The following is an 18,163-nucleotide window of genomic DNA, read 5'->3' on the forward strand; positions in this document are numbered from 1 at the left end:
TTAAGGGGCAAAAGCAAATCATGGTACAGAGCAACCCCCACTGTCCAGCTAGTAAAACAGCAGAGGATCAGGGACACTCTCGGCCAAGGGAAGCAATACCTTAACTGACCACTAGAGAGTGAGCGACCATGCCAGCTGTGGAGCCAAGCCACCCCACAGGCTTGATCAATATCTGCCAGTCTCAGCACAGTTTTTTAATTGCAACTGCATAGGACACCTTGGAAAGCTATGCAAAGCTAATACAACCAGAAGTACAGGTGATCCCAAGACTATTCACAAAGTCGAGGTACCACACTAAGAGGAAATACAAACATGCTACTTGGGTCACTGATGGGATCAGAGATTTCTGTTCTGGAACACGGAGATCTCAGTTAATGGTGGCCTCACAAACTTTAAATTGGACACAGAAGCCAGTGTTACGATCCTCTCAGACCAGGAACCATAGCTGAGAGACCTCTGGCTATGAGCAACAGACACACAACCCTATGGGCCTGGTGGAATTCGATTTCCAGTCATAGGCATGATTCTGGAACCATTAATGTATGGTGGCAAACAAACTTTTGAAGTCATGTACGTCATCTGTACCCAGTCTTTTTCTCTTCTGAGCAGAGATGCCCGTGTTGCCCTGAACCTTCTTCAAGTGTCAGAAGACGTCAAAACAACCTCTGGTCATCAATTACACAGAACGGCAAATTCCCAAGAGTCCCAACAGAAAATATGCTCTCAACAAGGACTTCAGCTCTGAACTGTCTTCATTCTTTGCAGAACTGATTTGTCCACGTTCTTTGCAGGTCCCAGAAGATTCTCGTTGGTCAGACCAGCCAACCACTCAAATGGTTAGCATGATGTCTCGAGTGAAAGACAGCCAAGAGATGAACCAGCAGCCAGAAGAACCACTGGCTCTGACATCTGTTGGTAAGATACCTCAAGACACCGCGACACAGACGCTGCAAACGTCCGACCAGGCAACCATTAGCCAGATGATGCTGGAACAGAGAAGCAGCCATCAACTGACCACAGCACACCTCAGTGAGAAGCAAACCAATGTGAACATTATTACACAGAAAGCTAAACTGCAAGATGAGCCCATTGATAGATCACACCCACACAACAAACATCACGCCAAACCACACGTAGAAAGAAAAACAGAATGAGCACTATAGATGAGTTGCTCTCCCCATAAGGAATGGGATAAACCAATGACCATCGGTAACACCAGATGGGAGTTGAGAAGGAGAGGTTCAACTCCAAATGAAAAAAGAGAATTACGCCAGAACGACCACATCCAAAGTAACCTCCTATTCATCAAGGTTTACCCAATACAACAGAGTCTACCATTCCTCCGACTGTTGTAAAGAAAAGATCTGGAAGAATTATAAAGCCTTCAGACCACCTGAGCCTGTAAATGCGGAGACTTTAGGGGGGGAAGAAAGGGCAGTAGAAGTAACATAAACATGTTGAGTAAACAGGAATGTATTTATAACCATGTTGGATAAAGACTTAGTCTTAGGGAGTAGTATAAGGGTCTGGCATAGCTAGTGTCAGCATAGGACTGGGTACTATACCGCCCATATTGTGATGTAAAAGAACACATGACCCAAGTCTAGAGGGCAGTTTTGTACTTTGATAGAGACATGTGTAGAGGCAAGCATGGAGACAGCTCCAAGCTTGGACCTTCTTCTGTATTAGGTATATAGTTATGAGTAGTTAATAAACACTTAATGTTAAACTATACAAGACCCAGAACCTCTTTGTGAGACCTACCAAACTACACACATCTTACAACATCCACCATCTCACTCCCATGCTCTGAAGTCACTCCTCAAACCTGTTTTTTCTTGGTGTATCTTGCCCTCTCTTCAGATATTCCATTAAAATCTATCTCGTACGTCACATGCTCTTCATCCTATCTAATCCTCTTTAGGCCTGACACCCAACTCCAGGGCGCCTTGAACAACCTTGCGACAGTAAAGTCACTATACAAGTTGTTTAATGACATTTGCCTACGGTGAAGAGCTAAAACTTGTGAAGCAAGGAAGTCAAACTGTTCTCCAGCACTAATTATATCATCAAAGTAACCAAGTTGAACTGACCCAATAATAAATTAAAGATGCCTTTCAGCTGTTGTGATTATAGTATTTAATGCAGTGTGATTGAGCTGATAGTATAGGCCGGAATTTTCTGGCCCCGTCAGAGCGGAATGCGCCACGGGAGATTCGGCAGCCCAGCCAAAAGTCCATTGGCTTTTGGCAGGACCGGGCGATTCTGGCAGTGGGTGGGCGTCAAAGATCCCTTGGACTGGAAAATCCCACCAATTTTCTTTAAAGACATACAGTGTATTGCATGGTGATGCTGCGTTCCTTTGTTTCTAAATGAACATGCAAGATCAACTGCTCAAGGGCATTTGCAGGTCACCCACGGAGCCGTTTCATAAGCAGAAGAACATTTGGAACTCACCATCACTTGTTAAAATATATCATTTGACACATTGCAATTGAGGCAGGTTGAAACTTCTCTGGAGTGTGCTTAGTGACTTTTTTTATATTAGGAAGTGTAACAATAGGGTGTAAATATCAACACTGTCACAGAATAGAGCTCTGTGTAACATGCAAAGTGCTTCTTTCCATTTTACAGGCTCTGAATGAAATATGTGAGACCAAGGACACGGCTGAGTTCCAAGAAAAAGAAACTCGGAAAGCAAATCTTCAGAGGTACAAGATCAGATTTTGTTGTAATGTTCAGTTGGTGCTTGCTGGTTCTCCGAGCAATATTTAACTCGGCCCCTCGAGCCTGCGCCGCCATTCATTAAGATCATGGCTGATCTGGTTGTGTTTTGAGTTCGACATTCCCATCTACCCCTGATAACCTTAGATTCTTGTTAAGCAAGGGAATCAATCTACCTCTGCCTTAAAAATATTCAGTGACCCTGCTTCCACTGGCTTTGGAGGCAGAGCTCCAAAGCTGCACAGTCCCCTGAGGGAAAAAAAATTGCCCTCGAGTCTTTCCTTAAAGGACGACCCCTAATTTTAAAACCATGCCCCCTAGTTCTGGACTCATCCACAGGAGGAAACACTTTTTCCACATCCACCTTTTCAAGACCATTCAGGATCTTGTATACTTCAAACAAGTCACCCCTCACTCTTCTAAACTCCAGTGGATACAAGCCCAGCCTGTCCAATCTATCCTCATAAGACAATCTGCTCATTCCAAAACCCCAGGACCTGATGGCTTACATCCTAGAGTTCTAAAAGAGGTCGCTTCAGAGGTAGTGAATTTGTTGGTTATGACTTCCCTAGTCTTTTAGGTTCTAGTGCAGTCTCAAATGATTGGAAGTTAGCAACTGCAACACTGCTATTCAAGAAAGGAGGGAAAGAGAAAATAGAAAACAGCAGGACAGTTACCCCGATCAGCTGTTGGGAAAATGTGGAATCTATTAGTAAAGACATTTTAATGCACTGAGAAAATCATGATATGATCAGATAAAGCCAACATGGTTTTACAAAAGAGAAATCATGTTTACAAAGTTATTAGAGTTCAGAATCTCATACAAGAACAGAATTACCTGGAAAAACTCAGCAGGTCTGGCAGCATCGGTGGAGAAGAAAAGAGTTGACGTTTCCAGTCCTCATGACCCTTCAACAGAACTGAGTAATATAAGGAGAGGGGTGAAATATAAGCTGGTTTAAGGTGGTGGGGGGGGTGGGGAGAGAAGTTGGGGGGGGGGTGGTTGTAGGGACAAGCAGTGATAGGAGCAGATAATCAAAAGATGTCACAGACAAAGGAACAAAGAGGTGTTGAAGGTGGTGATATTATCTAAGAGAATGTGCTAATTAAGAATAGATGGCAGGACACTCAAGGTACAGCTCTAGTGGGGGTGGGGTGGAAATACTGACAGGGCATTACAGGTATAGATTTAAAAATAATGGAAATAGGTGGGAAAAGAAAAATCTATATAAATTATTGGAAGAAACAAAAGGGAGGGGGAAGAAACGGAAAGGGGGTGGGGATGGAGGAGGGAGTTCAAGATCTAAAGTTGTTGAATTCAATATTCAGTCCGGAAGGCTGTAAAGTGCCTAGTCGGAAGATGAGGTGCTGTTCCTCCAGTTTGCGTTGGGCTTCACTGGAACAATGCAGCAAGCCAAGGACAGACATGTGGGCAAGAGAGCAGGGTGGAGTGTTAAAATGGCAAGCGACAGGGAGGTTTGGGTCTTTCTTGCGGACAGACCGCAGGTGTTCTGCAAAGCGGTCGCCCAGTTTACGTTTGGTCTCCCCAATGTAGAGGAGACCGCATTGGGAGCAACGAATGCAGTAGACTAAGTTAGGGGAAATGCAAGTGAAATGCTGCTTCACTTGAAAGGAGTGTTTGGGACTTTGGACGGTGAGGAGAGAGGAAGTGAAGGGGCAGGTGTTGCATCTTTTGCGTGGGCATGGGGAGGTGCCATAGGTGGGGGTTGAGGAGTAGGGGGTGATGGAGGAGTGGACCAGGGTGTCCCGGAGGGAACGATCCCTACGGAATGCCGCCAGGGGGGGTGAAGGGAAGATGTGTTTGGTGGTGGCATCTTGCTGGACTTGGCGGAAATGGCGGAGGATGATCCTTTGAATGCGGAGGCTGGTGGGGTGATAAATGAGGACAAGGGGGACCCTATCATGTTTCTGGGAGGGAGGAGAAGGTGTGAGGGTAGATGTGCGGGAGATGGGCCGGACACGGTTGAGGGCCCTGTCAACGACCGTGGGTGGAAAACCTCGGTTAAGGAAGAAGGAGGACATGTCAGAGGAACTGTTTTTGAAGGTAGCATCATCAGAACAGATGCGACGGAGGCGAAGGAACTGAGAGAATGGGATGGAGTCCTTGCAGGAAGCGGGGTGTGAGGAGCTGTAGTCGAGGTAGCTGTGGGAGTCGGTAGGCTTGTAATGGATATTGGTGGACAGTCTATCACCAGAAATTGAGACAGAGAGGTCAAGGAAGGGAAGGGAAGTGTCAGAGATGGACCATGTGAAAATGATGGAGGGGTGGAGATTGGAAGCAAAATTAATAAATTTTTCCAGGTCCCAACAAGAGCATGAAGCAGCACCGAAGTAATCATCGATGTACCGGAGAAAGAGTTGTGGGAGGGGGCCGGCGTAGGACTGGAACAAGGAATGTTCCACATACCCCATAAAGAGACAGGCATAGCTGGGGCCCATGCGGGTACCCATAGCCACACCTTTTATTTGGAGGAAGTGAGAGGAGTTAAAGGGGAAATTGTTCAGTGTGAGAACAAGTTCAGCCAGACGGAGGAGAGTAGTGGTGGATGGGGATTGTTCGGGTCTCTGTTCAAGGAAGAAGCTAAGGGCCCTCAGACCATCCTGGTGGGGGATGGAGGTGTAGAGGGATTGGACGTCCATGGTGAAGAGGAAGCGGTTGGGGCCAGGGAACTGGAAATTGTTGATGTGACGTAAGGTGTCAGAGGAATCACGGATGTAGGTGGGAAGGGACTGGACAAGGGGAGAGACATCTTTTGATTATCGGCTCCTATCACTGCTTGCTTGTCCCTACAACACCCCCCCCCACAAAGCCCCCCCGCCCCCCCCCCCCACTCCAACTTCTCTCCCCCCACCACCCCCCCACCTTAAACCAGCTTATATTTCACCCCTCTCCTAATATTACTCAGTTCTGTTGAAGGGTCGTGAGGACTCGAAACGTCAACTCTTTTCTTCTCCGCAGATGCTGCCAGACCTGTTGAGTTTTTCCAGGTAATTCTGTTTTTGTTTTGGATTTTCAGCATCCACAGTAGTTTTTTGTTTTTATTTCAGAATCTCATAATTGTTTTGAGGATGTAACTAGTAGGGTAGAAAAAGGGGAGCCAGTGGATGTTATATACCTGGAGTTCCAAAGGCATACAATGATGTGGCATGCACAAGGTTAACATACAAGATAGGGCACATAGAGTTGGGGTAATATATCAGAGTGGATATGGGATTGGTTATCAGGCAGGAGGCGGAGAGTAAGAATAAATGGGGCATATTCAAGTTGGTAGGCTGACAATGGAGTGCTGCAAGGATCAGCTCAACTCGTTACAATCTATATTTATGACTTGGATGAAGAGGCAAGAGAGTAACGTATCTAAACTAGTTGGGAATGTAAGAGAGCATGAAGGAAAACGTGCATTTATATAGTGCCTTTCACAGCACCAGGCATCCCTCCTTTAGAGGCAGTGACATGCTTTTTAAAGTTTAGTCCCTGTTGAAATGTAGGACGTTTGGAAACCAGTTTACACACAGCAAGTTGCCACAAACAGCATTGTGATAATGGCCAGATTATCCATTTTTGTGATGTTGATTGAGGGATAAATATTGGCCAAGACAATGTTCTTGTGTAATATAATGGGGACAACTCACCTACTCTTTGAAATGGTTCCAAGGGATCTTTAATGTCCACCTGAGAGGCAGACAGGACCTCAGTTTAAGCTCTCATCCAAAACTTGGTAAACTGTAAGGAGTTTGCAAAGAGGCTGCAAAGATGGATGGACAGATTAAGCAAGTGGGCAACAAGTTGGCAGATGGCGTCTAATGTGGGGCATTCTGAGGTTATCTGCATCAGTAGTATAAATAGAATAGAAAAACAAAGTTTTTTAAGTGTGTGAAATTTCTAAAATGTTGATGTTCAGAGAGACTTGGGTGAACTTGTGCAAAGAACACATAAAGTTAGCATGTAGGTGTGGCAAGCAATTAGGAAAGCAAATGACATGTTGCCAAGAAGATTGGAGTAGAACAATAAGGATGTCTTGCTACAATTGTCCAGGGCTTTGGTGAGAATACACCTCGAGTACTGTGTGCAGTATTAATAGAGTGTATTCGGGATGGTTTCCTAGAAGAATATGTTGTGGATCCAACCGGGGATCAGGCTATTTTGGATCTGGTAATGAAGAATGAGACAGCTTTAATAAATGATCTCAGAGTGAAAGATTCTCTAGGAAACAGTGACCATAACATAGTAGGATTTAGCATTCAGTGAGAAACTTGGGTCGGAAACAACTGTGCTAAACTTAAATAAGGGTAATTACAAAGGAATGAGGACAGAGTTGGCTGGAGTGGACTGGGAAAGCAGTTTAGCAGAAAAGACAGTTGATGAACAATGGCAGACATTTAAGAAAATAGTTCATGACTTACAACAAAGGCATATCCCAGTGAGGAAGAAGGATTCTAGGAAAGAGATAAACCCATCATGGTTAACCAAGGAAGTTAAGGATAGTATCAAATTGAAAGAAAAAACATACAATTTGGCAAAGATTAGTGGCAAGCCAGAGGATTGGGAAAGTTTTAAAAACCAACAAAGGATGACCAAAAAATAATAGAGGGAGAAAATAAACTTTGAGGGTAAACTAGCGAGTAATATAAAAATGGACAATAAGAGCTTCTTTAAATATATAAAAAGGAAGAGAGAGGCCAAAGTGAACATAGGCCCCTTAGAGAATGAGGTTGGGGAAATAATAATGGGGAACCAGGAAATGGCAGAGGAGTTGAATAAATGCTTTGCATCAGTCTTCATAGTAGAAACACTAATAGCATTCCAAAAATACTAAATAATCAAGGGGAAAATGAGGGAGGAGGAAATAAATACAAAAACTGTCACTGGAGAAAAAGTACTGGGGAAACTAATGGGGCTAAAGACTGATAAGTCCCCTAGACCTGATAGGTTGCATCCTAGGATATTAAGGGAAGTAGCTACAGAGATAGTGGATGCACTGGTAGTAATTGCCCAGGTATGTCCTGTACACAAAAAGCAGGACAAATCCAACCCAGCCAATTACTGCTCCATCAGTTTACTCTCGATCATCAGCAAAGTAATGGAAGGGGCCATTAACAGTGCTATAAAGCAGCACTTGCTTAGCAATAACCGGCTCACTGATGCCCAATTTGGGTACTGCCAGGGCCACTCGGCTCCTGACCTCATTACAGCCTTGGTTCAAACATGGACAAAAGAACTGAATTCCTGTGGTGAGATGAGAGTGACTGCCCTTGACATCAAAGCAGCATTTGACCAGGTGTGGCATCAAGGAGCCCTAGCAAAACGAGTCAATAAGAATCAGGGGGAAAACTCACCACTGGTTGGAGTCATACCTAGCACAAAGGAAGATGGTTGTGGTTGTTGGAGATCAGTCATCTCAGCTCCAGGACATCACTGCAGGAGTTCCTCAGGGTAGTGTCCTCGGCCCAACCATCTTCAGCTGCTTCACCAGTGACCTTTGTTCCATCATAAGGTCAGAAGTGGGGATGTTTGCTGATGATTGCACAATGTTCAGCACCATTCGCGATTCCTCAGACACTGAAGCAGTCCATGCCCAAATACAGCAAGACTGGACAATATGCAGGCTTGGGCTGACAAGTGGCAAGTAACATTCACGCCACACAAGTGTCAGGCAATGACCATCTCCAACAAGAGAGAATCCAACCATTGCCTCTTGGTGTTCAATGGCATTACCATCACTGAATCCCCCACTATCAACATCCTGGGGGTTACCATTGACCAGAAACTGAACTGGACTAGCCATTTAAATACTGCGGCTAAAGAGCAGGTCAGAGGCTAGGAATCTTACAGCGAGTAACTCACCTCCTGACTGCCCAAAGCCTATCCACCATCTACAAGGCACAATTCAGGAGTGTGATGGAATATTCCCCACTTGCCTGGATGAGTGCAGTTCCCACAACACCAAAGAAGCTGCTTGATTGGCACCACATCCACAAACATTCACTCTCTCCACCACCGACGCACAGTAGCAGCAGTGTGTACCATCTACAGGATGCACTGCAGGAATTCACCAAGGCTCCTTCGAAGCACCTTTCAAACCCAAGACCACTACCACCTAGAAGGATAAGGGCAGCAGATAGATGGGAACATCACCACCTAGAAATTCCCTTCCAAGTAACTCACCATTCTGATCTGGAAATATATCGCCGTTTCTTCACTGTCGCTGGGTCAAAATCCTGGAACTCCCTTTCTAACAGCACTGTGGGTGTACCTACACCACATGGACTGCAGCGGTTCAAGAAGGCAGCTCACCACCACCTTCTCAAGGGCAACTAGGGATGGGCAATAAATGCTAGCCCAGCCAGCGACACCCACATCCCGTGAATGAATAAAAATAAAATCTTACAAGAAACCTTAGATTCTGGAAAAGTCCCAGAGGATTGGAAAACTGTCATTGTAATACTCTTATTCAAAAGGGGAGGGAGACCAAAACAGCTAACTTTAGGCTAGGTAGCTTAACATCCATCACTGGGAAAATGTTAGAGTCTATTATAAAGGATGTAATAGCAGAGCATTTAGAAATGCATAATATAATCAAGCAGGGTCAGCATGGCTTCATGAAGGGGAAATCATGCCTGACAAATTGATTAGAACTCTTTGAGCAGTTAACAGGCAGGATAGATAAAGGGGAACCAGTAGATGTAATACATTTGGATTTCCAAAAGGCATTCGATAAGGTACCGCACATACGGCTTCTTAATAAGATAAGAACCCATGGTGTTGGGAGTAGTATATTAACAAGAATGGAGGACTGGCTAACTAATAGAAGACAGAGAGCTGGGATACGGGGGGGGGGCATTTTCAGGGTGGCTGTAAACTGTAACTAGTGGAGTGCCACAGGGATCAGTGCTGGGACCACAATTATTTACAACTTATATTAATGACTTGGATGAGGGAATGAATGTACTATCGCCAAGTTTACAGATGACACAAAAATAGGTGGGAAGGCAAACAGTGAGGATGACAGAAAGGGCAGAATTCTCCGCACCTGCCCACTGCCGGGATCTTCTGGTCTCGCCACAAGCCAATGGATCTCTGGCTGGGGCACTACCTCACCCGCGGCGAGTCCCGCCCACAATGGGGCCGGAAAATCCCAGCCAAAGAGTCTACAGAGGGATATAGACAGGTTAAGTGAGTGAGGAAAAACTTGGCAGATGGAATATAATGTGGGAAAATGTGAGGCTATGCACTTTGGCAGGAAGAATAGAGGAGCTGAATATTATGTAAATGGAGAAAGACTGAAGAAAGCTGCAGCTCAGAGGGATTTGGGGTCCTCGTGCATGAATCACAAAAAGCTAACATACAAGTTCAGCAGGTAATAGGGAAGGCAAATGGAATGTTGGCCTTTATTTCAAAGGGAATGGAGTATAAAAATAGGGAAGTCTTGCTAAAACAACACAAGGCACTAGTTAGACCACACCTAGAATACTGTGAACAGTTTTGGTCCCTTTATCTAAGGAAAGATACACTGGCATTGGGGACAGTCCAGAGAAGGTTCACTAGTTTGATCCCTGGTATGGAGGGATTTTATTATGAGGAGAGGTTGAGTAGGTTGGGCCTGTATTCATTGGAGTTTAGAAGAATGAGAGGCGGCCTTATTGAAACATATAAGATTCTTAGGGGGCTTGACAGGGTAGATGCTGAGAGGTTGTTTCCCCTTGTGGGAGAGTCTAGGACTAGAGGCATAATCTCAGAGTAAAGGGTCGCCCATTTAAGATGAGGAGGAATTTCTTCTCTCAGAGGGTAATGAATCTGTGGAATTCTTTACCACAGAGGGCTGTGGAGGCTGGGTCGTTAAGTATATTCAAGGCTGAGATAGACAGATTTTAAATCAGTAAGGGAATCAAGGGTTATGGAGAAAAGGCAGGAAAGTGGAGTTGAGGATTATCAGACCAACATGACCTCATTGAATGTCGGAGCAGACTCGATGGGCCAAATGGCCTACTTCTGCTCCTACGTCTTATAGTTATGGTCTTACTCAATGTGCAGTTCATCTCAGCTCCTCTGGGCTAGGGCCGGAAAATGCATTGACTGTGACTCCCACAGGAAAGTATTCATCTGTGGGCATCAGGTGAGGATAGGGTTGGGGTCAGCTGTGATGCTCTATTTGGTAAAATAAAACACCAGCACTCACTAGGGCACGTATTGATTCCTCTACCATTCTGTCAAATGGGGCAGTGGCAGGATTAAGAACACTAAAAATAAATGAATTACTGCCTCACTGCCGCTTACGTCCGCCCTGTTTGCCCATTTGGGTCCCAGCTGGGAAATGGTCAACCACAACTGCCACTACAAACAACAGGGCAAAAAGAAAAAAGAAGTAACCTTTACATAGTGCCTTTCCCAACTGCAGGGTGTCCTAAAGTTCTTTACAGCCAATGGACTACTTTTGAAGTGTAGTCACTGTTGCAATGTAGGGCATGATGCACTTAGGAGCTCAATGCCATTTTAGAACTCCCAAAAGGTGACATGTGCTGGGCAAGCCTTATTTATATTCTTTCATGGAATGTGGGCTTCACTGGCAAGGCCAGCATTTGTTGCCATTCCCTAATTGTCCTTGAACTGAGTGGCTTGCTAGGCCATTTCAGAGGTCAGTTAAGAGTCGACCACTTTGCTGCTGACCTGGAGTCACATGTAGACCGGACCAGGTAAATATGGCAGATTTCCTTCCCTAAAGGACATTAGTGAAGCAGATGGGTTTTCGTGACAATTGACAATGGTTTCATGGCCACCATTACTGAGACTGGCTTTTCAATTCCAGGGCCAGGACTTTACTTATGGCGGGCGGGCTGGGCGGGGGTGGGCGCGGAGCCAATCGCCGCCTGCGATCGGCTGTGCGCCGCCATTTTACGCGGGCGCGCTAATTAAGGCAAACTCCTGCGTAATGCGCGGCCAGTAGCGCTCAGCGCTACCTGTGCAGGTGAGGGGAGGAGGGAGAGTCGGAGCCTGCGCTCTTTGGCACATGCAGCTCCGTGCCTCAGGGAGATTGAATAGACAATAAAAAACTTCAATGAATGATGTAAACATTTATTCAAATATGTCCCCTCATGAGGCAGTGTCACATGAGTTCGGACATGTTTGTAAAGGTGGGGAAATTTATTTAATTGTTTTATAAAAGCTTCAGGAAACCTCATCCTGGCCGCTTGGGGTTTTTGCCTGTCCGCCAACCTTAAGGTTGGACAGGCAGCGTTCTTAAATACTTTAATTACTTTTTTAATGGCCTTAATAGGCAGTTGACATTTCGGCAGGCGCGCACCCGCCGAATGAAATTTCGAGATGATGCGCAATGATGTCAGGACGCACGCCCGATGTCATCACGCGTCATTTTAAGCGTCAGCATGTCGGGCCCGCCCCCCCCCCCATGCCGACCGGAAGATTCAGCCCCAGATTATTAATTGAATTTAAATTCCACCAGCTGCAATGGTGGGATTTGAACTCCTGATCCCAGAATATTATCCTGGACTACACGCCACCGTCTCCCCCACCCACTGCAAGCTATGCCCAGTGGAACTCAGTACAAAGTAGTCTAATTCACGGAACATAAAGGGATCACTGGAGGCTGCTTCTAAATTGCCGCACAGCTGAGTGGTTTCATGAGTTTTGGTAGAACCAAGAGGAGCATAAATGCACATTCTGACCCCTCAAATATTTCGCCACTTGATGCTTGAGATTCTGAAGAGTCCCATTCCCCCTCCGCACCTGGCACAATCGCCTGCCCCCACCCCCCCTTTATGTTGAAATGGCGATCTTAGCTCTGCCGAGGAATTGCAGGATTTACAGCCCCATCCCATCTCCGTCAGCTAGTTGGAAATGCACCAGTAGCTTGTCCATCCAGTTTATATCAGGCCTGACCACATCAAAACGGCTCTTGGTAATCTTCCCAAGAAGCATCACACATTAAAATTTACCACAGTCTCTTGACTCAATTATGAATATTGGTTGCATGGACAAGCTGCTGGAGGTCACCATGAATGCCATTATGAATCAGTTCCTTCCTGAAGAGAAGTGAACAGATTAGAGTAAAAGAGACAGGCTTGACAGACTAATTAGTCTTTTCCTGTCCACCAATATTGAATGTCCATAAGAGAAAATAAAGTTCATTTGTGATGAATGTATTTTTGGGATTGTCTCATTTTTTTGACAGTGGCTAGAACAAAAGCTGGCTCTTCCATCTCAAGTGTTCCTATCATCAATCATTGCCTTTCAGCCCATTGTGACGATATCGGGCAGATGATATTTAAAACAGCTATATTTCAGATTTGAAATATGAGCCAAAATGTGAACTCAGCTGATAGACCTTGCGCTGAATTATCTGCGCTCATTTTAGGACAATTTGGAAAGAAGATGTCACCTTTTTTGGGTTGGCTTAGGCTGGTTGTTCTAATCTGTTTAGACATAAGTGGAAGTTCTCAACGACCATCACACTCCCTAGTTCCCCCAACCAGTGTTCAGTTGGTAAATGTTCAGCCCAATATAGGCCATCAAGATCTTAGGTTCAATCACTAAAGTGTGGCGACTTAGCTGGTGGGGTAGCTGCAGGAATGCTTGAATCAGAACCTTAACCTCTGGGTTAGAAAAAGGGAAGAAAAAAAATTGGTCAATGTCTGTTCACAGCAATCCCATGAAAAATGCATCTGGATGTTTGATGAGGACACAATTGATCCCATTACTTTCTCTAGAAAAGAGAAGGGTTAAGGATGATGTGACAGAATCTTTAAGATTATGAAATGGTTCAATAGGACAGATGGAGAGATGTTTCACTTGTGGAAATCTGACCAAACTAAGGGCCTTTTAAAAAAAGATAGTCATCAATAAATCCAATAGGAAGTTCAGGAGAAACTTTTTTATCCAAGGAGTGGTAAAAATGTGGAAGTGGCCACCACAAGGAGTAATTGAGGCAAATAGCATTGCTCCACTTTAGGGGAAGCTAGACAAGCACATGAGGGAGAAAGGACTGGAAGGATATGTTGATAGGATTAGATGAAGAAAAGTGGAGGGAGGCTCTTGTGGAACATAAGGATTGGCTTGTTTCGGTGCACCTCTATGTAAGTCAATGAAGATTAAGATTTGAGTAGTTCTGAAGAGGTTACAGCACCTATGGGTAGCCTGCAGGGTGCTGACATAATGTATTCCACTGTCACCTTGGGTCAGTTGGAAGGTTGTGGATTTGGGACCCACACCAGGAATTAGAGACAATATCACCAATGCAGCAATGCTGCCCTGTCAGAGGAGGTGCAATCCTTTGGTTTTTTTAAATTCATTCATGGGATGATGGACAAAATTCCCTAACTGCCCTTGTTCAGAGAGCATTTAAGAGTCACATTGCTGTGGGCCTGGAGCCACATATAGGCCAGACCGGGTAAGGACAGCAGATTTCCTTCCCTAAAGGGCATTATTGGTCATTATTTGATTCAAATTTCACCATCTGCCCTGGATGGAATTTGAACCTGGGTCCCCAGAGCATTACCCTGGGTCTCAGAATCACTAGTCCAGTGACAATACACCATCGAGAAGCTGAAGTCTTTACAATCTTTTCCTTTGGCTCAGGTGAACAGTAATGATCAAGTGACAAGATTCAGAGCAGGAATCTTCTCCCAAGTATTGGCCAACATTCCTATTTCAACTGCAAAATAAAACAGATTAAGAATCTTTCACCTCATTCTTGCTTTTACAGAATAGCTGATACTTTTGTACACATAGCAACAGCCTGGAGACTCAATGAAATTGATAGTGTGAAGTGGTACAACCACTGTCTGAGTTATTGTTTGATAGTACAGTCATTTTCAATCCTTAAGCCACAGCTAAAAATGTTCTTGTTTTATTCAAAGGGCAAAGTCGGTTTCCTCCATGTCAGAGTTCCAACGCTTGATGGATAGTTCCCCTTTCCTGCCCGAGAAGCACTTACCCGGTAGTCCTGAGCTACAGATAAGCATCACTAAGGATGAGACGACCCCACCTTTGTCTCCGGATGACCTGAAGTACATTGAAGAGTTCAACAGAAAAAACTGGGAGTACACCAACAGGGATAAACCAACAGAAGCCTGGACGGAAAAGACTGAAAGTGAGAAAATGGTTAGCAGTTTACCCCCGGAACCTTTCCAAGCTGCCTCATGGTACCTCACAACTAGCACCACTATAACAACGAACACAACGAGCAGCCAAGATTACAATCAAAAGCAGCTACAATGGAGCAGCGTGGTTCCAGATAAAATTGGAGTGCGACTCTATCACAGCCCACCACTCATCCGCAGGTTTGATGAGTCAGCACATCCAAATAAAGATGGGACAAAGGTAGTTGATTCAGATTATGCCTTTCCCAAGATCAAATCAAATGGGAATGTAGTTGAGCCAAAGGGAGGATCGCCTGATGTATTTGGAAGATGGCCATGTGACATTGGCAAGCACCACAAAGATCTACTAGAGGGTGGGCTCCGCCCCATGGAGCACCCAATCTGTAGTACTGTTGGCTTTGCTTCATCCCTGCATGACCTTAAAATATCTGGCAATATGAGTGATGACATGAAGGAAGTAGCTCATTCAGTCATAAGCCGAATACGTTCTAACTCAATGGAGCCCCAGTTCAAAGACATTGCATGTCAGACTAATGGTGTCACAAGTACAGGAACACAGACCACCCAGACCATCAGTGTAGGTCTGCAGACAGAGTGCCTTAGGAGCATCAGCAGCAGTCCACACAAGTGTTTGACACCAAAGGGAGGCTCAACTCCAGTGTCGTCGCCCTCGCGAAGTTTGCGGAACAAACAGGTGGCTCCTGGAGTTGAGAAAATGCAGGCAAAATTTGAACGTGCGTGCTGTTCACCAAAATACGGCTCGCCAAAGCTGCAAAGAAAAATTCCAACAAAACCTGATCAGCCTAAAGATCGAATTTTGCCCAACAATTCACAGAAGGGATTTAATGAATCAGCCTGGGCCAGATCGACTACCACCCGAGACAGTCCAGTTCACACTACCATTAATGATGGCCTTTCGAGTTTGTTCAATATCATAGATCACACGCCTATAGTTTGTGACACTGTACAGAGGTTGTCCAGGTCCATAAGTAGGTCTAAGCCCGCAGAACCCAGGTCAAATTATGTCTTAGTTCAGGAGTTTTTGAAGAGTGTCCGAGGCAGATCGCCAAGTCCTGTCTTGGCCATAGAATCAGAGATGGAAGGAGATGGTGAGGATCTCATTGCAAGGCAGGGACTGTCTCTTTCTCCAGGATACACGCTTACTGAAAACTCTGCCAGGATTTTAAACAAACAACTTATTGAACAGGCCTTTAATGAGGAACAAAGTCCAACTAAGAACAACCAGAAACCTGCCAATGATGATACGAAGGCAGAAGATGCAGATGGAGCTTCCCCAGGCACCCTTGAGGTAATTCTTTATCCTTACCCTGCCTGACATTGTTTAGAATGTTGTTAAACTAAAACTTTAATCATTAAAAAAACTACATATTTCTGTGTACTTTGCAAAGGACCTGTGGCTGCAAGCTGTTACAGGTGAAGGGCCTAGAGTTTTATTTTGGACTTTATATTCAACTAAATCCTAACACTATGAGTGATGGGGGATTGGGTTCACCAAATTATGGGCTCACACAGTGAGATGAAAGTTAGTTTTTGCCTTGTTCATGAGGAGCGTGTGCCCAAAGTCCCAAGGCTGCTCTGAATTTTAAATGAGTGTCAGGATTGATCTCAGAGCTTGAACATTTGCTAAATGCCCAACAAAGCAAGCGGCTTTTACACCTTGTAAATATCTACAAGTCTCCTTTCAAACCAAAGTGTTGCATTAACAAAGTGAAAACAAAATCGTATTGTCTCTGGTCACCACTTCCAAGGACTTAATGACAAAGTCATAACTTTGGAACCTATCCTGGATTTTGTGATGCAGTTGCTGATTAATGGTGCAAATGTTTGGTTCACACTAAAATCAGTCGGGAACCCATGAATTGACTAAATTTATAACTCCTATTTTAGATCTCACTTAGGTGCTTGGCTGATCCTAAGAGGCAGTGCTTTACCCTGTGTCCATACTTGTACTGAGTCATTATTATACTGCATGGCAAGTGCCACTCCAGTGGATAGAAAATTGTGCAGGTGCTGCTGACGTTCACAATTCCCGTTCTCTATCCCTGTTGCCATGTCCTTTGTCCACTGTCACATCTCACCTTGGACTTTAAAGTGACTTTTCTCCCTTTCAATCGTGAAAGCCCCACTCTTTTAGGATAGATTTCCACTGGCATCATTTGTTCTTTGGTCCTTCATTCACTGGTACATTGGCCAGTGATTTAACCTTATGGGACCTTACAGTGAAGCCTTACAATACATATGCCAATGGGGGGTGTTTTCCAACAAGGGTGACTCTAGAGGGATTAGGACCCTGAATGATTTTGCCTGCATGACTCAAGAGCCACTGATGCCAAGCATGGCACTGTCCAGGCTGAGATCAGTTGCCTCAGCACTGAACACTGGACACAGGACTTCTAATCTTCAGTGCTCAACAATTCACAGAGTGAAATCACTGAGCTATCAGACAGCCTTGGGGGAAAAAAATGCTAAAATGCTTTATTTTTATTCTCAAATTCCTTTGGAAGCAGTGGAGGTAGGAGCGAAAAGTGCCAGTAAAGGAGAGCAAGAAATGGCTGCAAGAGAGTGAGAGCTGCAAGGACTGAGGTGGCAAATTTGGCAGCTGTCAGCAGGAATTAAAATTAGCTGCCCAGTGAAGCCTCGCAACTGAGATCTGGTCACATTTATTGGAGGAATAAGTCGGTCGGAAATGAATTCTTTTGTCCCCTATGAAGAAATGTTTTGACATTATTTTGTTTTATACTGTGAATCCCCCAGGACTGAAAGAGAACAAGCCATCAAATAGGTCACCTGTAATTAGGAACCTTTTAGGACTTAGAAGGGAATTGATAAAGTAGATAGAGAGAGAGAGAGAGAAACTTTTTACCACTGGGTTGAGGAGTCCAGGACAAGGAAACTTAACCTTAAAATCGGAGGCAGACCATCCAGGAGCGCAGTTAGGAGCATTTCACCCCATAAAGGGTGGGAGAAGTGTAAAATGCGCTCTCACAAGAAACAATCGATGCCAGCTCCATTAATGATTTTAAATCTAAATCTGAGATCACTAGATTTTTGCTAGCCAAGGGCTAAATGGATATAGATCAGGCTAAGGCAAGTAAATAGAATCAGGTGCAGATCAACTCTGGCCTCATTGAATGACAGAACAAGCTCGAGAGGCTGAATGGCCCACTTCTATACCCATGTTCCTACAACACTGAAGCTAATTTACAATTCAAACTTCTTGCTGTAGTTCGTTTTGAAAATGCTGGAGCAAACCGAGCAGTGTGAGCCTCAAACCTACTTGCCC

The 18,163-nt window shown here is 44.7% G+C and overlaps 1 protein-coding gene across 1 annotated transcript in view; it reads left to right on the plus strand.

Annotated features, from left to right (window-relative positions):
- The window catches only part of mtcl1 (microtubule crosslinking factor 1), a 224,296-nt gene that overhangs the window by 173,071 nt on the left and 33,062 nt on the right, over positions 1–18,163 (plus strand). Inside the window, exons 12-13 of the mRNA XM_078541012.1 lie at positions 2,635–2,711; positions 14,617–16,168. Coding sequence (XP_078397138.1) covers positions 2,635–2,711; positions 14,617–16,168 — 1,629 coding nt within the window. The remainder of the gene's footprint in view (positions 1–2,634; positions 2,712–14,616; positions 16,169–18,163) is intronic.

This window comes from Cetorhinus maximus, chromosome 4, assembly GCF_964194155.1.
Source record: "Cetorhinus maximus chromosome 4, sCetMax3.hap1.1, whole genome shotgun sequence".
In the NCBI taxonomy this organism is placed as follows: domain Eukaryota; kingdom Metazoa; phylum Chordata; class Chondrichthyes; order Lamniformes; family Cetorhinidae; genus Cetorhinus; species Cetorhinus maximus.